This window comes from Ursus arctos, unplaced genomic scaffold, assembly GCF_023065955.2.
Source record: "Ursus arctos isolate Adak ecotype North America unplaced genomic scaffold, UrsArc2.0 scaffold_22, whole genome shotgun sequence".
NCBI lineage: Eukaryota > Metazoa > Chordata > Mammalia > Carnivora > Ursidae > Ursus > Ursus arctos.
In genome coordinates, this window is record NW_026622897.1 from 24505778 (window position 1) to 24528060 (window position 22283).

The 22283-nt window shown below is 53.8% G+C and overlaps 1 protein-coding gene across 1 annotated transcript; it reads right to left on the reverse strand.

Moving 5' to 3' along the window:
• Positions 1 to 498: 498 nt before the first annotated feature.
• ADAMTS8 (ADAM metallopeptidase with thrombospondin type 1 motif 8) lies at positions 499 to 21475 on the reverse strand. Its single transcript, XM_044386524.3, has 9 exons — positions 20285 to 21475; positions 12413 to 12652; positions 11259 to 11394; positions 10472 to 10639; positions 9189 to 9490; positions 6484 to 6667; positions 3887 to 4059; positions 3592 to 3767; positions 499 to 1886 (listed from the first exon to the last, which is right to left on the reverse strand). The coding sequence occupies exons 1-9, from the start codon at positions 21458 to 21460 to the stop codon at positions 1316 to 1318; spliced, it is 3126 nt and encodes a 1041-aa protein (XP_044242459.2). The 5' UTR covers positions 21461 to 21475; the 3' UTR covers positions 499 to 1315.
• Between the last annotated feature and the right edge of the window lie 808 nt (positions 21476 to 22283).

A 22283-nucleotide genomic window follows, 5' to 3' on the forward strand; every position in this document is an offset into this window, starting at 1 on the left:
AAAAAGAAAAAAAAGAAAGAAAGGAAGAAAGAAGGGGCTGAGGGGGACCATTGCAAGTTGTTGGGGCCAGAAGGGTTGTGAGGTGGGGATAAGTCTGATGTGGAGAGAAAGAGCTGAGATTGTTGGGACGATGGTGTAGATACTGAGATACAGTTCAGCCTTCCTCAGGTCCTAAGAGAATCTGGTATCTCTGGCTGGTCGGTATATCAGAGGGAGCATGGGGATGTTTGCAGAGTGGAATGGGACAGTCTTCCTCAAGAATAATGAGCCCAGAGGATCACAGTGCCACTGTTACCTCCAAGTCAGACATTTCCCCTAGAGCCGTGGTTCTCAAACCAGCAGGCTCCACATCACCTGGGAACTTGCTAGAAATGCAGATTCTCAGGACACTCCCTCCGCCCCCACCCCCGCCCCGAAGCAGGGAATCAGAAACTCTTGGGGTAGGGCCCAGCAATCCGTGTTTTAAGAATCCCTCTAGACGACCCTACTGCCCACACGAGTTTGAGAAGCACTGGTGGAGATGATAAAGAGTTGCCTGAGTGAGCCGGATTCAGCAGGAGGAAGGCCCGAGGGACTGAGGCAGGGAGCCAGCTTCCCTGGCTGTGTTCAAGGTCAGCTGACCTAGTTTTAGCCTCTGTCCTTGGGCTCTGGGTCCTCGGCCCTTTCCAAAGAAATACTGAACCAGATCAGACCGCTGCATTGGCACAAGATCACACTTTAGTTCAGAGACACATTTGCATAAATACTTGAAATGGATCCACCCCAGCAGGTGGGAGCCTGAGAACCCGTGGCTCTCCACAGTCCTGCAGCTCTGCAGCCCTTCAGGCGATGGGATTTAATACCGAGGACAGTCACGGTCATTTCTGAAGACAGCTCGGGGGCGCAGCTATGGAGCTTTGACATTCATCATCAACCTCCCCACCCTGCACCTCTCTTTTACTAATGTTTTTCCCCTCTGAGGTAGATTATTTATCGGGGAAACCAAACAGGAAAAATGTTTTTCATTTAACTCTGCTAGTCCTTTGCGCACAGGCCGAGTCTCCTGTTTGGGTCGATGAGTGCATTTTTACCTTTTAACCTGTACCCTCTACCTGAACCCGTACTAGGTCCAACCCGCCAGATAGTAGACTTCAGGATCCGTTGTCCCCGTTCTCGTCTCCCCGTTATGAATTCGTGCCAAACTGGAGTGGCTGTGGCAATGGCGGGCCTGGGGAGGCCACGCCATCCCCACAGGTAGGGTCACCACAGTGGGTACCCTGGTCTGCGCCCCAGCACCCCAAGTCCATGAGCACGAGACCAGCCCCGCCCCGCTGGATCACAGCGGGCACGGCTGGCTTCCACAGGGCTTGGCATCCTCGGGCTTCAGGGCCTCATTGCAGGTGGCGGAGGCCTGGCCGTTGGGGTCCCGGCACTCCACCGTCCGCCGCTGCCGGCCCGCGCCGCAGCTGCTGGAGCACTCAGACCAGTCCCCCAGCACCCACTGCGCATTAAGCAGGGGCTGGATGACGTTGGTGGTCGCCCTCTCCTTGCTGTTCTGCGTGCTGAAGTTCACGTCATTAGGGACGAAGAAGGTGTATTTGACTTTGGGGGGAAAGACCTCACCAGGGACAGTCAGCAGCTGCACAGTCAGAGGCTCGGGCAGGGGCCGGAAGCTCTGCAGCCGCTCCAGGGTGGCAATGGACCCGCTGTATTTAAGGATGGTCCCCTTCACCAAGATGTCCTGTTCTATGGCCGAGATGGCCAGGTTTCCATTGAGCAGGTACTGCCCATCGGCCGTCTTCAGTGCCAGGTAGTTGCCGTCGTTCTGGACCCCCGGGTGGCTCCGTTGTTTCACGTCGATGTTGGTGGCACCGGCTGGGATGGTGACAATGTCATTGTAGCCGTAACTATGATAGGAACGGAAAGAGACACCCTGAGGACCCTGCCCCGTGCCTCAGCAAGGGAGTATGCTGGTGACTGGGGCGGGTGGTCACCAAGGGCTAGCAGATCATCAAGTGGGTTCCACGTGAATTAGCTGCCGAGGCCGGCAGGAATGATGCGGACATAGGGGCTTTCAAGGGGTTTTGCTTTGCCTGCTAATTCTGCTTCAAATGTTTGGAGTTTAGATGTGTGGTCCTGGACACCAGCACACAGGAACACACCCCAGAAGGGTCTGCAAAGCCGCATCGGTGCGGCCAAGGCTGGCAGCTCTTGGCTCGAGCGAGATCTCAAACACATTTAGCTCCGTGCATGGGGATAGAACTTTGCTTGGCCACCTTCATACCCAGAGTTCAAAGCCATGTGGAAAAATCTGTTCCACACACCAGTCCCAGATTCTGACCAGAATGGACCTCTCACCCCACCTCTTAGAGCCAATAAGACCCTAGTATTTGGTTAATATGGCCCCAGGGTGAGAAAATCTGCTTCTAGTTGCCTTCCTCCATGTTTCAACTCTACTGTAGGTCCAGGGTTTTATGTGGGATGGAAAAACCTCAGTTTTTATTCTTCTCTTCTGGGGCAGAAGTGTTTGGGTTACATAGGCCCGGAGGAAAGAAGAGAAGAGTGAGGACGGGCAGTCGGCTTCTGTGCTACTCTTGCCTTCTGCCCACTTGGGCTAGCTGCTGAGTCTAGGGGCGCTCTTAAAGAATCCACAGCCCCATATGTCTAATGCCTAAGAGAAAGCCAGCTCACAGACCCGGTGCCTGAATATCCCACACCACATGCTTCTTTTTTCTATCTCCTTTGCGTTTAACTTTGAAGACTGCCAAGTTGTCTGCTGTAGGCTGATTCTGTTCTGTACGCCTGACATGGTGAGAGATGGTGAGAGACAGAGGGCGGCACGGTGTGGTCATGTAACGTATGCCCTGGCCCTTCCTCTCTGGGAAACATGCCATGGCAGGGAAAAACCAGCCCAGGAATTAAGACACCTGGGTTCTCTTCCTGGCTGTCACTAACGATCAGTGCCATCGTTTAGTGTTTTGGTGTCTTCATCTGTAAATGGGAAATAATAGTATGGGCCAGCTGATGGACTTATTTTAGGAATCAAATGCGGCCATAGAAATGAAAGCACTTAAGAAAAAAAAGAAGCGAAAGTACTTCAATACTAGGAATTTCGTGAACATATGTGTGTTAAGGTGTGTGAAAGCACCCAGAGTTCTCAGATTCATGAAAACACTAAGGCCACCAAGACCCCCCTGTTTGGATCCCCTTTTTGAAAGACACACCTGCGGAAAGGATGGGACTCATATGTAGGGTGAGATGTCCTTCCCAAAACAGGCCTGGAAGAGCTGCTTTCTGGCAAAGGCCCTGGTTACTCAGCATAGCTCTGCTGCTGGTTGACTCAGAGCCGATACATCCCTATCCTCAGGGCCTGTGGCTGCCCTGTGCACCGTCCTTTCTGTAAGTCAGACCTTGTGCCAAGCGTTCCGCCCATCTCATGACTCGTTATGGTGATTCTGAGATAGAAGGGACTCCCAATGCTTTGCAAAGAAACTACAGCTCAGGGCTGCATGGGTAATAAGTAGCTGTCACAGTTCACATGGAGGCCAGTGTGATTCTGAAGCCTGCTCCGCTCTTCTAGAACCTAGGCACAGAACTACGGATGAGACTCACCTGGAGGGGTTGAGGGAACCAGACACCTTCCTGCACGAATTGCCTTTGCCCCCACACACCCCACATTTGTCCAGCTTCCTAGGCGAGTCCACCACGTGGTCACAGCCAGCCTTGACACACTGGCCACGGACGCAGATGGCCAGAGTCTCTGGCCCACACAGGGTGCCATCGATCACCTGCAGCGGGGAAGTGGAAGGTAACAGAGGGCATGGTGTGCACAGTCCGCCCACAGGTGGGGTCGGAGCAGGTGACCTTCCTCCCCACCCACAGTTCTGAGCTCCAGAAGGGTTCTCACCTTGGCTTCGAACACTTTGAATTCGCTCCTTCCCCGGGCTCGGCAGAACAACTTGCAGCGGTCCCGGGGGGACACCCCCGCATACTTGGGGACCCATTGCAGGAGGTTCCCATCCATATCCGTGTAATTGTAGGCATTATACTTCTCACACTGCTGCTCCCTGAAGCTTTTCCCTACAAAGAGTAAGGAACGGCACATAGTAAGCAGGTGTTGCTGAAGCAGGGAGGACCCCGCGGCGGAAATGCCAGGATTCAGGGCCCCTTTCTTCCTCCTGGTTTTGACCCAGTCCCAGGACATAGGTTCAGCATCATCTGGGCCCAACATTCCTAGACACGCCCGACCTAGGTCCGTGTGGCAGGGAAGGAGCATCCAGCCTCAAGCTGGGATTTCTGCGATAATATCCTGTCCATTTGGGGAAGATACCAATTCTATCTTACAGATGAATAAACTTAGTAGGAACAGGGGACAAGGCAGTAAGCTGGAATGATCCGTGGAGTGTATTTTTGGGCCCCTGCTAATCGTGCTCTATTTGACTACCTTGGTGACATTGAACGTGCGGCCGAAGGCTCTCAGATCGACATCCTTAGTTCTGATCTTGCCCCTATAGCTCGCCTGCTGTAATTCTGGGTGTCTCCGGGGGACCTCACGTGTAGCAGTGCGATTACCTCCAGCTCGGAAAAAGCCCAACCCCATATGGCTCCTCCATGAACTGGTTTAGTTTTCATTTGGGGATACTGCCGCATTCTGGTGTGAGACTGGCATCTGGTATCTGCTGAACACTTGAGTATCGAGCATTTCCAAGCTGTCCTTAAGTCCTACACTCTATTCATGACAATCTGCGATTTTTAGTGTCTCCTTCCCACTCTCACCATCTGAGTCCACCTCCCACAGGCCCAGGCCTCTTGGTTTCATGTGAGACTTCGTGCCCAGCCTCCTTTCCCAACCTGCTGCGTGCTGCTTCCAGAACAATCTGTCAGAAGTAAGAACTGTGTTTGTTTATTTGTTTGCCCCACAATCCTGAAATTAAACCTGCTCTTACTACCGAGCTTCTCTACCCTAGCTGCATGTCTGCATGGCCTGTAAAGACTTTTCAAAACACAGATGGCCATGCCCTACTCCTGAGATTCCGAGTCAACGCATCTGAGGGGTCCGGGCCTCTGTGTTGCGACAAGCTTCCCAGGTGTTGTGACGGGACAGCCGGCACAGAGAACCTCCAGATACCATTTTAGCTTTCACAAACCTTTGTTGCGTAGCCTTGAAATGCTAGTATGCTGCTTGACTCCACCCGCCAGAATGCTAGCCCCTCTCCAGCCTCCCCATCTCCGTGCAGGCACATGTCCTCCCATACCCAATCACCATCTCCACGCTCCAGGCCCTGCTCAGCCCTGACTCCCTGGGAAGCTTCTGGCTAGCCCAGGCTCTTCCTTGCTCTGAATTCTTCACAAGCCGGGGGTCTGAGCCTTCAAGCTTAGGCTTCAATTGCTTTGTAAAAGCTGTGTGGATCTCTAACTAGACGGCAAGTTCTCTGAGGACAGAGACCATGCTTTGTGCGTTTTTACAATGTCATTTGTTACATCTATTATAGTTCGAGCCACACGAGAGGCACTAAAACTCTTGTTGATGGAGACGCTGATCCTGGTAGAACTGAAATCATACTGTCTACCTCGTGCCTTGTCTTCATCCCTTCCCCTTCCTCTCTCTCTCTTCACCGCATATGCCAGGCAGATTCTCACGATTCCAGGACAAAGTTTCTAGAGCCCCATGCCACCGCTGATCCTTCCTGTCTTGCAAAACTGCAAAGCCTACAGATTTCCTCATTAGACACCAACCCAATGTCAGTGTGTCTTTGCACTTGGATGCATCTCTCTTAAAACTCTGCTTGTCTTTTGCTGCCTGCCAATATTTCCTGGAGCTGCACAAAGGGGAGTTGGATGGGATGGTGGGTGGAAAACTGCTAATGATTCCCTCTCACCAGTGCTGCTGCTACCCTGCTGCCTCTGAGTTAATGTGTGTGCTTTCTAGTGGGCACTTGGGGTAGGAATGTATGCCAAGGGGAGGTAGGGATGGTGCTGCTCCCTGGTAAGGTTCCATCAGGCAGTTGCCACGGCCTCAAGGGAAGATGGGCAACTCTTCTCAGAAGGAATGTGCATTAGAATCAGATTCAGAAACCCTCCCTCCACCCTGGGCTGAATGTTGGCTGGAAAGACAGTGGAGGTTTGGCTCTGATACTTGCTTTGGAAAACACTTCTATTCTGCACACAGACGAGGGTTCGGATGCCTCCAGGAGGATTATTATCCTAGACGCTAGCCCCTCTGCAGAGCTCCTCCCAACCCCCTGAACAAGTTTGGTTGGGAATGACATCCTCTGTTTCCACATCTTGGAAGATCAGGGCAATTTCTTTCCTTGACTTTGCTACACTCTCCCAGCACAATGAGAGTGGTCTAGGGGCCGCTGGGCTTTGCCCTAAAACTTGGTGCCTTGCAGAATCCATTTATGTCTGGCTCACAGGAAAGCTCTGCATCCCAGGAGACCCACCCTCCTTCTTGTCGGGGGATCTGCTGCAGTGACAACGGTAGTGGCCATCAGTGGTGATTACCATCAGGGGGGCATTCCTCTGTGTGGCACGACTGATACTTGGCTCTCCGACCCAGGCAATATCTTCCTCCGTTCTGAGGCTCAGGGTCCTTGCATTCACGGTGTGAAAACTGTACTCCTCCTCCACAGGTCCGGGAACATTCTCCCCAGGGTCCCCATGAGGCCCAGCCTCCATCCACCACAGCCTGCAACACACAAGGCCACACTGAGTCAGGAGCAGAGGTGGGGAGGCCTCAGCTCTCAGTGCAACAGGGGTCTGTGGCTCTGACCTCCTCACCTAGTTACGCTCATCCTGGTGGGTGTTGTTGAGTAGACTGCCCTAATCATTTGTTAGTGACTGTGTGGTTTGCTTGGTGATTGGCCTCTGGAACACAGAGGATGTGCTGGACTTGTTCACCGCTGACTTCCCAGTGTCTAAAGCAGTGCCTTGCCTTTAGTAAGGTGCTCGGTATTAGTTGTCGGATGAAACAACACTTTCTGGGAATAAGGTTGGGTCTAATGCAGCAGTTCTCCATCAGGGCCAATTTTGTCCTCTGGGGACATCTGGCAATATTTGAAGACATTTTTGGTTGTCACAATTGGGGAGGGCGTATGCTGCTGGCCTTTGGTGGGTAGAGGTTGGGGTGCTGCTAAACATTCGACAATGAGCGTTCAACAATGAGCATCCAGTAATGAGTATCCAACAATGAGATTCCAACAAGGAGCACCCAACAATGAATACCCAAGAATGAGCACCCAACAACAAGTACACAACAATGAGCATCCAGCAACCACCATCCAACGAGATTCCAACAATGAATACCCAAGAATGAACCCCCAAGAATGAGCATTCAACAACAAGCACCCAACAACAAGCACCCAACAATGAGCATCCAACAATGAAGAAGATAGCCTCCCACAACCAAGACTTATGCAGCCCCAAATGTGTCTAGTGCCGAGGCTGAGAAGTCCTGGTTTAAAGGAATAATTGCTGGGAGCTGTTGCTATTGGTCTACTAGCTACCAGTTCCAGTGGTAGCTTAATGCCTGGGAAATAATCAGAGTTGCTTCCATCCTTACAATCAACCCACGAGAACAAAGCTTTGCCCTTGATTGGGTCACAGAGTTTTCAAAAGGCGCAGTAATACTTGCTTATATAAAAACTGAAAAAATGCAGAAAAGTGTAAAAAAGAAAACATCACTTAAAAAAACCACTACCCAGGGGCGCCTGGGTGGCACAGCGGTTAAGCGTCTGCCTTCGGCTCAGGGCGTGATCCCGGCGTTATGGGATCGAGTCCCACATCAGGCTCCTCTGCTATGAGCCTGCTTCTTCCTCTCCCACTCCCCCTGCTTGTGTTCCCTCTCTCACTGGCTGTCTCTATCTCTGTCGAATGAATAAATAAAATCTTTAAAAAAACAAAAAACAAAAACAAAAAAAACCCACTACCCAAATTAAACCACTGGTGTGATTTTCATTAATAACCTCTCACGCTTTTGCTCTGAATAATCTTAAAGATGGGATAATTTAATTTTACATCGTTATGATTCTGTCATATATATATATATATATATATATATATATATATATATATATATATGGTGTTTTATGATCTGTTTTTTTGCCCTTAAAAATAGATGATAAACATCATCCCATGATCATTCCATGTCAAACTCTCCCTGCATTGAGCTTGGCTCTGGTGCCGGGGAATGTTGGACAGACCTCCTCGCCTCCCCTCGGTACTGTGTGAAGCACGTGCTTTGGACGGTGCGTAGAGGGAGTCAGTACATAGAAGAAAAGCTCAGTGTCTGAATGGAGAGGATGAGAAGTGGCTGAGGGTGAATCCTGCCCTGGTTCAAGCTTAGCGAGAGTGTGACTCACCTGGCCCAAGCAGGATCCCGAGCCTCAGGGCAAAGGACATGCCACTGAGGACAGCCCTCTGGCGAGTGAGTGCTCAGGCCACCCTGGTGATTCCGTGCTGGGCTGGGACCAGGCTGCGAAACTCAGTGGATATGCTGTTTCATAGGCAGGGCTCAGTGACTCGCCGTAAGAGAAATGTGGTCAGCCTCACAGTTTGAAAGTACTCAGAGCAGGGCAAAGAAGCGAATCATTTAAAAACTCTTGCTGGCATTGCCTTGGTTTTTCTTGTAAGTTTACTCTGTCCTAGGCCAAGTTTTCTCTGCTGGGTCAGAGACAGCTTTGACTCCTTCTCCCCTCCTGAGTATGGAATTCCCACAATTAATCTCATTCTCCTGACCGCTGAATACGAACGCAGCTCAGACGTGGGTAGGCTACGAATACTTTTCCCTCATTTTTTGATTGAATGTTCCTCTTCTGCCATCACTCTATCTGTTTATAATGGAATTCATAATGGCCTCCCTTTATTGAATGCCCAGGATCTGGTCTTTGTGCTGGAATGCTTCATGTCTATCCCTTATCCTTATAAGCCTTCAAGTCAACCCCAAAACAATTCCAAAGGGGGAGTTCCCAAAACGCCCTTAGCACTGGTAACGTCACCCATCTGCTCTGAGTCCAGCCTCGAAGGGCTCCTCTTGAGTTTGGGTAAATACGCTTTGCTTTGTTTGTTAAAAGATGAATGATTTGACTTAGAAGTCATAGTTGCAGCCTGGCCCAAAGTCTCTTAAGTCATGGCTCTCAAGTGTGGTTTCCTCCTGGAAAACAGCCCTCCCCCTCCCTCTCCTCCCACACCCCCAAGGGGCCATCCCTCACCTTGGGCCTGTCTACTTCCTCCTCAGGCAGACAGCTGCCGTCCCAGCAGAGGTGCCCAGGCCCACAGGGCGTCCCATCAGCCCATGGCAGACTGCCGTTCTTCGTGTGGCAAAGGGGCTCGGCGTCATCCACGTGGCACCAGAGCTGGGCGCAGATGTCCTGCGCAGACGTGTTGGGACAGTGGCGGAAACCCAGCCCGAAGATCTGCTTGCACTGCTGGTCCAGCTCATAGAGGGCCCTGCGGCCTGGCAGGTCTGTCGGGAGGGGCAGGGCCGAGGAGGGGGCGTCCAGAAGACAGTCTCCTGAGAAACGGAGGGAAGCAGAGGAACAAGAATGAGGAGCAGGGGTTTCCCTCTTTCCGCTCCCCAGTGGCCTCCCACCTTACACTTAAATTCCTACCGATGGGGTGTGAGGCCTAGCCATCACAGTTTCTTCGACAGTAAGCTAACAACTGTCGACGCTCCACCATCTGGATGAGCTTATCTGATTTTTGACTATCACGTAAGTAAAATTTTATTAGGAATGAATTTTTTTTGTTATCCACGACACCTTGTATACATTTCAGTGTGTACCTAGGAAATGCCAGCTGACTGTAATACTAATCTACAGCACGTGTAACTGGGGATGCAAATGCGCTCTCAAAAACCATGGCATGCAAAATAAAGCCTAAGTACTGACGTTCGGATCATCTATTATTTTTGTATCATAGGTGTCCCTGTCTCCTTCGATGAGAACAATCAAGAGTAAATGGTGTTTTCACGGCTTTACTGAATAAGTCGAACGGTTTTAACCCCGAGTGCTACCCACCCCCGTCCCCCCACCCTTGCTCTCACACTGGCCTGTTCCCTGCCTCTTTGCCATTTCTAAGCTACGGCATGATCTAGCTCTCCAGCCCAGATGCTCTCTTCTCTCCTCTGTACTGCGTTCTTCCATTCCTGCAGGCTCTGTTCAAACCCACCTCCTCCAGACAAACCTTCTCAGACTCATTCTACTAGCTCTGGGACTAATCATTGAAATTAGCCCAGCACGCTGGCTGCTGGAAGACAGGGCAAGGAAGAGTCTGCTCCGCGGGGATGGTTAGCCTGCCATGGCCGGGAGGCTGGGTGAGGAGCTCCTCTCCGACATCTGTTCTACCCGAAACGTCTCTGATGCTTTGCGAAGGAGCCCAGCCAGAAAGAGCACAGGTGCCAACAGCACTCTAGCAATCCCGGAGGCGGGCGGGGCAGACCTCGAACACCAGCAGCGGGCCAGAAAGAAGCAGGGAGAAGCCTGGGGACACCTACCGTGCCCACCGTCCAGGAGCTCCGTGAGGTACATGGCACTGCAGGGAGACCAGGGCAGCGTCTTGTTTAGGTGGACGAAGAGGGGCGCCATCATGTGGTGCTTGCCCATGGGCCCAAAGAGCCGTGCGCAGGGCTTGGAGTCGTCGTGGGGCATGCTGAGGACGTGCCCTGGGGTGGAGAGAGACCTGAAGTCCATCCTAACCAGTCGCCACTGCCCTCCAGCTCGCCCTGTCCCACCCCAAGGGCTCCCCACACGGCCCAGCCCCCCTTCTCCCTCTCTCATGCGACACAGCGACCCTCCCCAGCCAACCAGTCACCAGCTCCTCATGGAGACGGCCAAGCCCTTATTCCTTAAGGATTTTTGTCTTGGGCTTCACTCTGGGGTTTTCTCTTGCAGAAAGCTTTCTCAGAGCGCCGGGGAACTTCGACACCCCTTTGTTTTCTGCCTCAGCCCGTCCTCAATGATTCCCTCCCTCTTCCCAGAATTCTTACTGTTACTGTTGAGCTGGGGCAAAGCATCACAGCTTTACCTGAGCTTTTGTTTCATTTGGGCATTTCCCTGGCGGCCCCTGATGACGGTCCAAGACCCTATTTTAATATCATGACCTCATGCTCAGGGCGGGAATGGAGAAAGCACAGTATCTGCATATAATCACTCTATCAACACTCTGAGGAGAACCTGGCCAAGTGGGAGAGCCGCATCTTCCTTAGACCCTGGGCTGGCCTGGGTTTGAAAGAGGCAGTTGCCTCTGACAGAATACAGAAGGCTTGGCGTGGCAAGTCTTACCTAGCTCATGGGCCAGGGTGTAGGCCGCCTGAAGCCCCTCATCCTCGATCACAGAGCAGCTCTTGTTGGGGTCGCAGATGGTGCCAATGTCCGCCACACCCAGGGTGTCACACATCCCCTCCTTCCCACAGAAGTTCTGGTGGCAGAGAGAGTGAGGGCATGAGAAAGAAAGCCTTCCTATTTCCGCTCCTCCTGAGTTGAAAGGAATTTTTTTTTAGAGAGGGGGAGGGGCAGAAGGAGGGGGAGAGAGAGCATCTCAAGTAGACTCCAGGCCTAGCACAGAGCCTGACATGGGGCTTGATCTCACAACCCACGGCCATGACCTGAGCGGAAATCAAGAGTTGGATGTTGAACCGACTACGCCACCTGGGGGCCCCCGAAGGAGAATTTTTAGGCCAAAGGCCCTATTTCTTCACAAAGGCCACTTGTGTGAGGAAGCCCTTTTCTTTTTCTACATTGGTGTGTCCTAGGTCTGGTTGGGACTTCGTGTCCTAGAGCTGGCATGTCCTAGGGCTGGCTTGTTTTGGTAGGCAGGACAGCACAGTGCTCGAGTACCGACCCTGCAGCAAGACAGCCTAGGCTTGACAATGGGAGCCACCACTGTGGGGAGGGGGGCAATCTGTGCCTCAGTTTCCTCAGTTGTAAGATGGGGCTTGGTGGGGTTGTTGTGAGGACTGACAGCATCAACAGGGCCTGGCACATGTTATTAGATTTTCTAGCTTTTGGGAAGCTGTCTGGTTTCCATTGCACCCGCTAGGAAGGCAGGCCTCCTGATTTGGAGAAATCTCGAGGGTGACCGCCAGTTCCCTGCCTCTGTGTTTAATAATTGTTGTAGATGGACCTCCTCTCTTCCTTCCAACTCCAGATCTTTTACTGGGCAGTTTGAGCCCATTTCCTCTTGTTATGACCTCAGCAGACAGCTGGTCACAAACTTTTGGAAAAGAGCCTTTACGAGATTCCTCTCCTTCCCTTGCAAATACCTCACACTTGTCCTCATGACCTCCCCCTCATCATTCCACACACGAGGCTCCTGGCGTCCAGCTGGGGCCAGCAGGGAGACATTTCCCATGTTTGGGCAGGCCTAGTGGTCCTCCCTTTGATCCGCCCATCCCGCCTCCCTTCCTGCCCGGGCTCTCTGGAGCCAGCCCACCGACCTGTCTGGTGAGCAGAATGGCCGTGTCAAAGTGTTCTGGGTGCCGGTCACTGGGCTGGTTGAAACGCCGCTGCCAGTTGCAGAAGTTGCGCAGTGTGAGCCCCCCGTTGTCAGACACTTCGGGGCCCCACTTTTCATCTTCCACGATCAGCACTTTTACCACCATGAGGTTGATAGCGTTTCTAATGCTGGGGTGCTTGTAGATGCGGGCTGCCACGGACATGAGCGTCAGGATGTGGTTCTGTCGGGAAGAGGGGAGCAGGAGGAGGGAAGGGTTCAATCTCCTGGCCCGTCACCTGCCCACTGCCACCAGCCCTGGATGGGCCGGGCTCTGGGCTGAGCATCGCGCTGAAGACTCCCCAAACCCGGAGGTCCTGGTGTTATTTCCCTTCGTTTTACATGTAAGAAAACGAAGGCTCAGTAACCAGCCCAAGATCTCAAAGCTAATGAACGTGCACCAGCATCTGAACCGAGGTGGCCTGGCGCCAAAGCTTCTGCCCCTAATATCTCCACCAGCCGCATGTGGCTGTGTCAGTCGAAATTAGTGAAAATTCAATAAAATTAAAATTACAGTTCCTCTGTCACACTGGCTACGTTTCAAGTCCGTCACTAGCCACCTAGAGCTCAAGGCTTCTGGATTCAACTGAGCAGACAGGACGCTTCCATCATCACCAGAAGGTCCGACTGGACTGCCCTGGCTACCCTGCCTTAACTCTGACACCAAGCGCCTCCCTGCCGGCCACCCCCCGCCCCTCTCTGTTCTCAGCCCAGAAGCAATTATCTGAGTGTTCAAGGTTAGTAGCATGTGTCCCCTGGGATCCAGTTGAGCATTTTCCTGATCCTGCTGGGGTAACTTCTCTTCAGGTGGGCACTGTTAACCCTGAAATCATTCCAATAGTCACTGCGAAGAGCTGGTCCGCACCCGTCCCCAGACCCACACCTCATCAAGTGCCCACACTCACTCTGTGGAGTAGGCGTTGTCATCCGGGTTTTACAAAGGAGGGAGTAGAGGTTCACACGAGTTAAATAAGCTAAGGTCACATGGCTCTTAAAGCCAGGACACCAGCCCAGGCACGTCTGTCTCTGAGGCCTACACTCTTCAAATTAAGTTTCCCAGGGCTTGACTGCTGGGTTTCTGGACAACCCCGAAAGGTTTCTTCCTTTCTGCCAGGGGCTTGAGAGGAGGCAGTGGGCCTAATGAGACCCAGGCGCTGAGGATCACACCTGCTGCCAGCTTTGCCCAGGCCAACTGAAGGAGTTCACATCATTGCTTGGCCTCCGTCCTATCCCTGGGCTGCCAGCTGCTCCCAAGGCTTTGGAGGCGGCCAGATGGAGCTCACTCTCCTGCCTCAGCGACCTCTAGAAGTGAGTCCTCTTGGATTATTTTGCAGAAGAGAAAGGGGCCGAGGCACGCGTGTCTCCAGCCGGGAGTGTGGCCACCTGAGCTGCCACTCATTTGCCCCGCTCCCCGTTCCCTAGGGCACCAGCTCCCGTAAGCCTTTCTTGTTTTCTCTCCTGTGGTCTGGAAGGTAGGAGTGGAAGGAGGGGAAAAGAGGGTGAAAGGCTAAAGAGGGACACTCCGTCGGTTGAGGCCATGTGTGGGAGTTCCAGACGAATCCTATTATTTGTGAATGGGATCTGTCTGTTCACCTCACGGGCGACAAGCCAGGTATTTTGTAAGCCCTACAAACAGGGGTTGGCAGGTTTCTTAGCGTGTCAAGCACTCTAGCTATGTTTAGGCTGATGTAAACATCTTATCAGCAAAGCTGAAACTTGGCACTGGCTCCTGGAGCTGGATTCCTGAGGGAGAAAAGCAATCACATTATTATGCAACTGAGGGGTGAGGGCTAAGGAATGGGAGCTCCCTGAGGCTACTTCCTGACCAGGCCTTCGCTGCTTCCAGGGGGCAGCTCTCTTGCCCTAGGAAGGGTCGAATCTGATGGGCCAGGGCCCAAGCCCTGGAAGCTCTTCAGAGGCCACCTGCAACTCTCCTCACAAGATCTCTTCCCTTCGAGTCAGTTTCACAATCTCAAAACTGGGGAGATGATGTTTTACAAAGAAGGTGTTAACGCAAGAGATGCCAGCTGCTCGGCATGGGTCCTGGAAGGCTGGAGGTTTCCGAGGGCTCGCCGTTCTCAAGCTGACCAGAGCAGACTGAGGCTCTGGGGCAAGGCGGCTGAGTGGGGACCACGCATCGGCCAGGTCCCCAGTGGAAACCAAAGGCTCACGGGTGTCAATTTCTGCGCCAAGGACGAGGTGAGGCATCAGGGGAGGGAGGCTTCCCAACACTAAGATTTCCAGGGAGTCTCCCTGGCAGTTCGGGGAGCCGAGAGCGTCTTCTCCAGACACGAAGTAACTTGTCAGGCTGAGCGGGCTTGAGAGCCATTTTCCTTCAAGGCAGTGGGTTTGAGTTGAGAGAGTTTGGATGTCCTTATGGTTGCTATTTCAGAAGATAATTTCCATTGCAAGAGAGCTGCAAAGGACTATGCGGTTCAGTGTTTCTGCTAAAATCCCCATTACTGGTCCTCCTCACCTCCCCTTTCGTCTTGTCTTGCTGAGGTTTTGGAGGTGGGAGGCGCTGCCATCCTCACTGTCAGCTCCTTTAAGAAACCATGGCGGGAAAGCCTGACATTTGCAGTGTATCTTACAGTTCCCTAGGGGGAGGACCTGGTGGGGGCAGTGGCCGAGTCTGTGAGCCTCCGAGTCTCAGCCAGTACCCTGGGCCAAAAGGCCAGTCCTGACTTACAGTTCCACGGACAGAGGGCTCAGGAGCCAGTCAAGGAGAAGGTCAGATGGCTCACTCCACCACCTGGTGTCTATTTATACCTCCTTGTGCACCACCCGAGTGTGGGCTGCTCACTGAAGAATGTGAACAAGATGGCGCCCCTGGTGAAGAGGGAGCCCCAGCATGGCAGACAACCTCCAAGAACCATGTCAGGTAGGTGGGAGCCCATGACCAGCCTGGCCAGGGGCAGTCAAACAGCCTTGCTCTTGAATGATTTGGGGACCTCATGCACTTAATTCTCATTAGGAAAAGACATGGCTTTTTTTTTTTTTTAAATGCGTCTCCTTCTTCATGGGTGCCCCTACGACTTGAAGAAGAGAAAGAAATGCCCTAGGCAGCTAGGCTGGGACAGAGCTCTCTTTGATTCTCTGTGATACAACTAAGGACATTCCTCCCCCAGATCTCCCATGGCAGCCAAAGCCAACTGAGGTGGGAGTCTAGAAGTCTGGGCCTGGGCCAAATGCATTTCCAGCAGCTCCTTCTGCTCAGAGTGTCATCCCTACGCTTTGCTCACTTGCTCTTCACGCTGTGGTTCACATTGCTTCTTCCTGCAGCACGCCTGGGAGAGGCAAGGAGAAGAAGAGTGGCAACATGGAAACCTTCTGACCTCGGCAACTGGTGCCACAGCTTTCCCTACAGGGGGTCTCTCTAGGGCCCAAGACTACTGAGGAGGTGGGGGAGAAGCAGAGAAGGGTAAAGAAGAAATTGGAGAAAAGAGGGGGTCCTGCACTGATGTCCTTTATCTCTCCTCCTTCTCAAAACAGCAAGGGGCAATGTCACCTCTCCAGAACTACACACAATTACCACAAGGAGTCGAGCTTAAACACTCTGCGCCAAGCCAGCTGAAAAGGGAGGCCTCCCTGGCGCGTGGGACAGCAGAGCTGACGTGGCAGTGGGCTGACTGCAAAGGCACATGACCACACGGCCCTCCTACTCTGACAGACGCCATCACCAAGGGCAACTCCAGTAGTAGTGATGCTTTGTTGAGCATCTACTTTGTGCCAGGCCCTGGGGCAGGTGCTTTCCATATTTTATTGTATCCTCAGGGCAATGCTGGGACCTTGGTATAGCTGTTCCTGTTTTGCTGGTGACGAACTCAAGGTACAGAGAAATTGGTAACTTGCTCAAGGCCACTCAGCTTATTTCGATGACCCTTCAAAGTATATGCTCTTAATCACCACCCTGACTGCCACCTCTCCTTGCTGCTACAAGGACAACTACAGCATAGCCAAAGCAAACCCAAAGCACGCCAGCCAGCAAGCTTACCCCTGGCATTGTCTACACCTGCGGAGGCAGACGTGGTAAATCAAAGACCTTTGAATATTAAGGCATTTTCTTTGGGGAAAATTTCAATTTGTTGATCATTCTGACTGGAGCAGACAAAAGCGGTGGAAAAGACTCATTCTCTTGCCAGGAGGGGAACACCGTTCACATGGATAGAACACATGTCTTTCCCCCAGAAGGACGGAGGTAGTTACAGAGCAAGTGGGGCATGTGTCTGCTTCGGTTATTATCCAAACCAGGGCGCTTTTGAGAGTGAAGACGATGCTTTAATAATCATGCCAGAGCAGGCCTAACCGGGGACCGCGCTGGGATCTGGGGTCACTTCAGTATTAGGGCTTATGGGAGACATTTTCCCAGAGGATATGGGTAAGGGGGAGATGGAATGGCTGGGATTTAACCCTTTCCTGAAATCACTTGCTGGTAGCCTGACATCTTGGGAATCCTCCCGCCTCCTCTGGGGATGAGGAGTGCCACTCTGAGGACCCTCCCTGCTCAGCAGAGAATTCAGAGCTCAGCCAGCGGCTGATACACTGGCAGGACGGATTCTGAGTCCGAGCGTGGGGCACGGCTCAGCCCGCCACTCACTGCTTTCCTGGGGCAGGCTCACCCAGGCAACAATCAGCAGCAGCCGGATGCAGACAGAGTTAATGGCCTCTTCCGAGGTGGTCCCTCCTTTCAGAAAGCCCCCTTTGTCTGAGCTCATTAACTCTGAAACCAGATAAGAAGGTGGGAGGCAGGGGCCCCTTCTGTCAAGGGATTAAGTGAACTCAAGTGTACAGAGTTCTGGAAAACTTCATTGTCGCTTCACAGTGTGACCAGCCTCCAGCATGGCTAATTCTTTCTCTTGGCCTTGAAGGTGGTTTCTTTCCAGGACAGGGCCTCCCACTTTGGCTGGGCGTCTTTGGACTGCTGGATTCAACGACCCATTCCCACAGTATAGACAAGTGTAGGGGGTCAGTGAGCCACAGAGTCACAGACCCTCCTCGGGCTAAAGAAACCTCATGGCATAATAAAAAAGAGCACTGGCCCAGGTTCAAGAGACCTGGGTCATGACCCAGCCCTGCCACTCACTAGCTGTGTGACCTTGAGAAAGTCACAGATTCCCTGTGAGCTGAACCTTCTTCCTCTGCCTCTCTCACAGGTATTTCTGCTGAGGTGATGAATGCAAACCATTGTGCAAAGGAAATGCACTCAGACAATGGCTTTTCTACCGAGTGCCGAACTTTCTAGAAGACACATCATGAAGCAGCCTCGCTGATGACCGGTGTCTGACTTCACAGATGAGGAAACGCAAGCCCTCAAGGAGGTAAAGTCTCTTCATCCTTACCTTACATCCCTGGCTGCTAAGACACCCCAAAGGGCCTTCCATCTGTGTGAATGAAGTCTCCAGGAGACTCCTTGAAGAATAAAGAACTGGATTCTATTTCGGGGAGATGGGTCTGGGCAGGCAAGGTCTTGGGGAACTAGAACTTGACGTTCATTCTTGTCTTGGCTGAGCTCATGGACCTGTTTAGGAAGCCCAGGAGATTGAGCTGAGAAGTTCAAGTCTATCCTGTGGCGTCTCCACAGGTGGTACGCAGTCAAAGCAGAGGGGTCAGTGGGAGGTCAGCCCCTGCCTCATCCCAGCACGGTGACAGCAGGGGTGTAAATGGGCTGTGACATAATGAGACCAAGGCGGGCGTGATGGAGCTGGTCCAGCTGAGAGAGCACGTTTCCTTTGGGTGTAAGACCCGGAAGCAGATACCTTATGGAAAGGACCTCAGCCTACACAGGGGCCTGGTGGGCTTTTCTGACCCACATAGGCTGGCTGGGTGCAAGGTGTGTGTCTGTGAATGATCCAGAAATGGTGTATGTGGAGGGGGAAGGGATGGGACAAGCATGCACTGGGTCATCCAGCCAGAAATCTATAAGGGTGGGAGCGCTCCTGGGTGTCTCTGTGAAGAGAACCTGGGGCAGCCCCATCCCAGTCAAATACCTCCTTGAGGCAAATACTCAGTATCTTCAGTTACTAGGTGATGACGGGCTGAGGGAGATAGATGACAGGAAGGCATGAGAGAAAACGTTTTGGCTCTGAAGGCTGAAAAGTCATTACTTTTTCTGCTGCTTCTCTGTGTTCTTGTCTTTCCTACCTCCCTGTTCTTAGGCAGACCTCAGAACCTGGTGCATGCACGGGGAGGGGCTCAAGCATCTCAGCTCTGGGTTTGCAATGATTGTACTCTCAGCTTCTCTCTGGTAGAGCCCCCTAGTAGCCACGCGTGGTGGTCCTAACCTGCGATGGGAGAAGCCCCACTAGGCACCCTCTTGAGGACTTGCTTGGGGAAAAGGAGTCAGAGGAGTCAGCTGGTGCCCCCCACCTGCTCTCAGGGTAGTCAGGGAAGCAGACAGTCAATCCTCATAGACCCAAAGCCCATTGGGAAGACCGCACTGATGGCTCAGAGCTGCCTTACCGTGCTCTGGGAGAAGTGAATTTTACAACAGTGTGCAAAGGAGCCTGCTCCTGCAGGAGCCAGAGAAGCAGCCACAGGGACCTCTCCCCATCCTTCCATCTCGATGCATTTCCCAGTGATTGCGGACTGATAAAGATGGCGTGCGTCATCTATACTGTTCTGCACAGGTGAAACTGAAGCACTTGGTGTCCCCAGCAGTCGGGCATAGGCTGAGCCCAGGAGAGAGTCACTGGCCAGGACTGCCATGACTGAGAAGGCATTCACTGAGCTGCAGCAGAGGCATCTCTGACCTCTGGGCGGGCGGATCAGGTCTTCTCTACCCCGCACACCTCTGGTTTTGTGCTCCCCATGGGAAGAGAAAGTATAGCCGTCTCCTGGAACCCTTGTACTTCACCCAGTTCCTGGGGGAGGTGTGGGACACGGGGTGCCATAGACTCCTCCTGCTGAGTCTGCACCGCCTCTGAATCTAGTTAGACGTGCGTGGTCTGGCTACAGGAGCTGTCCCCTGAGCTCAATTTTCCGGCCCAAGTTCAGTAGAGAGCTGTGCCTGGGCCGAGAGCAGCAGGGGTGGACCAAGCAGAGCTCTGGCTCCACAAGAGTTCAAATCCCCATTCCCTTCTCTCCTCCCTTTTCCACTGAAGCTTCGGTTTCCCAGGCTGAGCCCCCAGGCAGAAATTCTGTTTCCCCTCCCTTTTTGTGCTGATGCTGGCACTGCCAAGTTTGGCCGGGGCCCCGTGCCAGGTTGGCAAGGTAGTCCATGCCCCTTGATCAGAACCAGCTGGGCACACAGAAGTTGGGCAGCCCCTTTCCAGGTTCAACTCCCTCCAAACAATATCTTTTACTTATGGCAACCTTCGTTCTGTCCGCAAAGGGAATGAAATGGACATATCTTTCCATCCCAGCTGACTTTCCTTGGGAACCTCTCAGGGCTGCAGACAGTAGAGGGCTGAGAATTGGAGGGTGGGGTGGATGCTCTTCCAAAATGTTCAGTTTTCATCTCTGTTGGGAGAGGCAGGTGCGTGGGGGAGGGGGTGCTCCTTACAACCCACTTTTAGTTCAGTTTGCCAAGTGCTGATGGAGAGTCAGGATGCGAGGGGTGAAGGTGAGAGGCAGAGGAGGAAGCGCCAGGACCTCCACTCTAAACTGGAAGGGACACGGGGGGAGAGGGGCAGTAGAGGTAGCCCAAGTGTCAGAGGATAAGAAAAGTTACTGCACTTTCTCAGAAAGGAAAGAACCTCGTTTGGGGTCGGTCTTGGGAGAATGAGGAACGTGAAGGATTTTCTCAGAGGAGCTGGAAAGGGAATGTTTGGGAGGCTCTAGGAGGTGACCGGCGGCCTCCAGGCAAAGTGAGTCCTACCTGTACGTCGGCTCCATAGAAGGCGGCCATGGACGCATCGGCCACCAGCAGCGTTTCCACGAAGCGAGCCTCAGACACAAACCGCTTGGTCCTACTCGTGGCCCCCAGGGGTGGTGGCAGCTCGCTGGCGCCTTCTGCCTCCTCTTCTTTGCCCCCCTCCTCCTCCTCCTCCACTTCCTCCTCCTCCTCCACCTCTTCCTTCTCCTGCTCCTCGTGTCCTCTCTCCTGCCTCTGATCCTCTCCCTTCACCTCCCACTCGGGTCCTCCAGGGAGGGGGTGGGCTTCGGAGGCCGCGAGCGCTGGGGTCCCGCGGCGCGCCACGGGCCCCCAGCGCTGCAGGCGGTGCGGCTGGCTCAGGGAGCCCCCCGCGCCCTGCGGCTGGATGGTGAACTCCTCGCCGTCCAGCAGGAAGGAGCCGCTGAGCCCGCGGCACAGGCTGACGGCCGCCAGCGACTCGGGCTCCCCATTCACCGTGCCGGAGAAGAAGCAGTCGCGCAGCTCCCGCTCGCCCCCGGCCGCCCCGCCGGAGCCCCCGAGGCGCTCGATCTTGAACTCGGGCGCCAGGAAGCTGGCGTCGGGCGCCAGGCGCAGCACGAAGCCCTTGCCGAAGGCGGACAGGTGGAACGCGAGCTCGCCCGCGCTGCCCGGCAACCGCGTGGGCTCCACCAGCTCCGAGGCCTGCCCCCGGGCGCCGGGCCGGGCCGGGGCGCCGCGGGCGAACGGCGGCGGCGGCGGCGGCAGCAGCAAGAGCAGCGGCAGCAGCAGGAGCGGCGGCCACCGGGGGGCGGCGCGGGGCATGGGGGCTCCGGCTGCGGCACGGGCGAGGGAAGAAGGCGGCCTGGCGCGGGCAGGTGCTGGCGGCGCGAGCGCAGCCCGGCCGCTCTCTCCAGGAAAAAGCAAATCAATCAGCTCGGTGGCCGACTCGGGCCAGTGGGGACCTGGCGGCGGCGGCGACGGTCCCCGAGCGGCCCCTCTGGCTGGCGCAGGCCGCTCCTCCCGCGCCCGCCCGCCGAGCCGAGCGCGAGCAACTGGCGCCCCGGCCCGCGTGCGCCGGTCCTCCGCCCCTGCCCCGCGCGCGGTCCCCGCGCAGCCGCCTCCTGCCTCCTCCCCACCCCGGGAAGCACCGAGTGGGCTGTCGAGCCCTTCGTATTTATACTTCCTTCCCAGCTTTGACATAAGAGGTTTATTTTTGATCTCTCACTATTCCCGTTTCCCCTCCCCTGGGATCAGAGAGAGAAACTGAAAAGAGGGAGCGAGAGAGGAGAGAAAAAAATTTTTGGATGAAATGTAAAACCAATCAGGAGTCAGCAAGACTCACTCCCCCCATCCCCCTCCGTAAGTGTCAACTCCAACTTTTTTCCCCTTCCCTTTACGCGCGGTCCCACATTAACTCCTACAATGCTGGACTGGCCTTTCAGGCAGAGTCCTCCGGGAGGCCCCAGTCGCTACCTCCTTTAAGACCAAGTGCGCAGAAAACAGCTTCCAAGAGGCTCCTGCGCTGGCCCCAGAGACAGTGTTCCCATCCCTGCAGAGTCACTCTGGGGATCCGACCATTGCAGATCTGGTGTTGGGGATCCGATGTGTAGAAGAGAGGTCTCCGGAGAGGTTCTAGAGTTTTTCATTGTAAAGCAAACGAGGGAGGTAGGAAAGGTCATACTAAAATCATGCTCCCCACTAAAACCCACCTTTTCACCGCCAGCTGGGGATAGGGGAAAAAGCATCACCTGGTTAACACAACCAAGGAGTCTGTTACTTGCCTTGTCCGGGGGCTGCAGGCAGAGCCCAGCACAGTGGTTAATTACCCGAGATGCATGTTGGCAGCCAAGTGGAATCACCCCAGAGGGACGGTAAGCGTTTCCCTAGGAGGGCAGCAGATCTTCAGGAACTGGGTGTGGGGCCCTGAAAACTTGATTTGAGCACTGCTCAGTTCCCTGGGGGGCGTCATGAAAGGTGGCAAGCTCCCTCTCATGGCACTGCCCACAGCTGGAGGTACAAATGT

Excerpts from the sequence above, each read along its gene's own strand:
- ADAMTS8 (XM_044386524.3), bottom strand. The coding sequence starts at position 21,460 with ATGTCAAAGCTGGGAAGGAAGTATAAATACGAAGGGCTCGACAGCCCA. Across the intron at positions 10,640-11,258 it reads CACCCTGGCCCATGAGCTAG|GGCACGTCCTCAGCATGCCC; the intron begins GTAAGACTTGCC and ends TCTCCACCCCAG. Across the intron at positions 1,887-3,591 it reads GGTTCCCTCAACCCCTCCAG|TTACGGCTACAATGACATTG; the intron begins GTGAGTCTCATC and ends TTCCTATCATAG.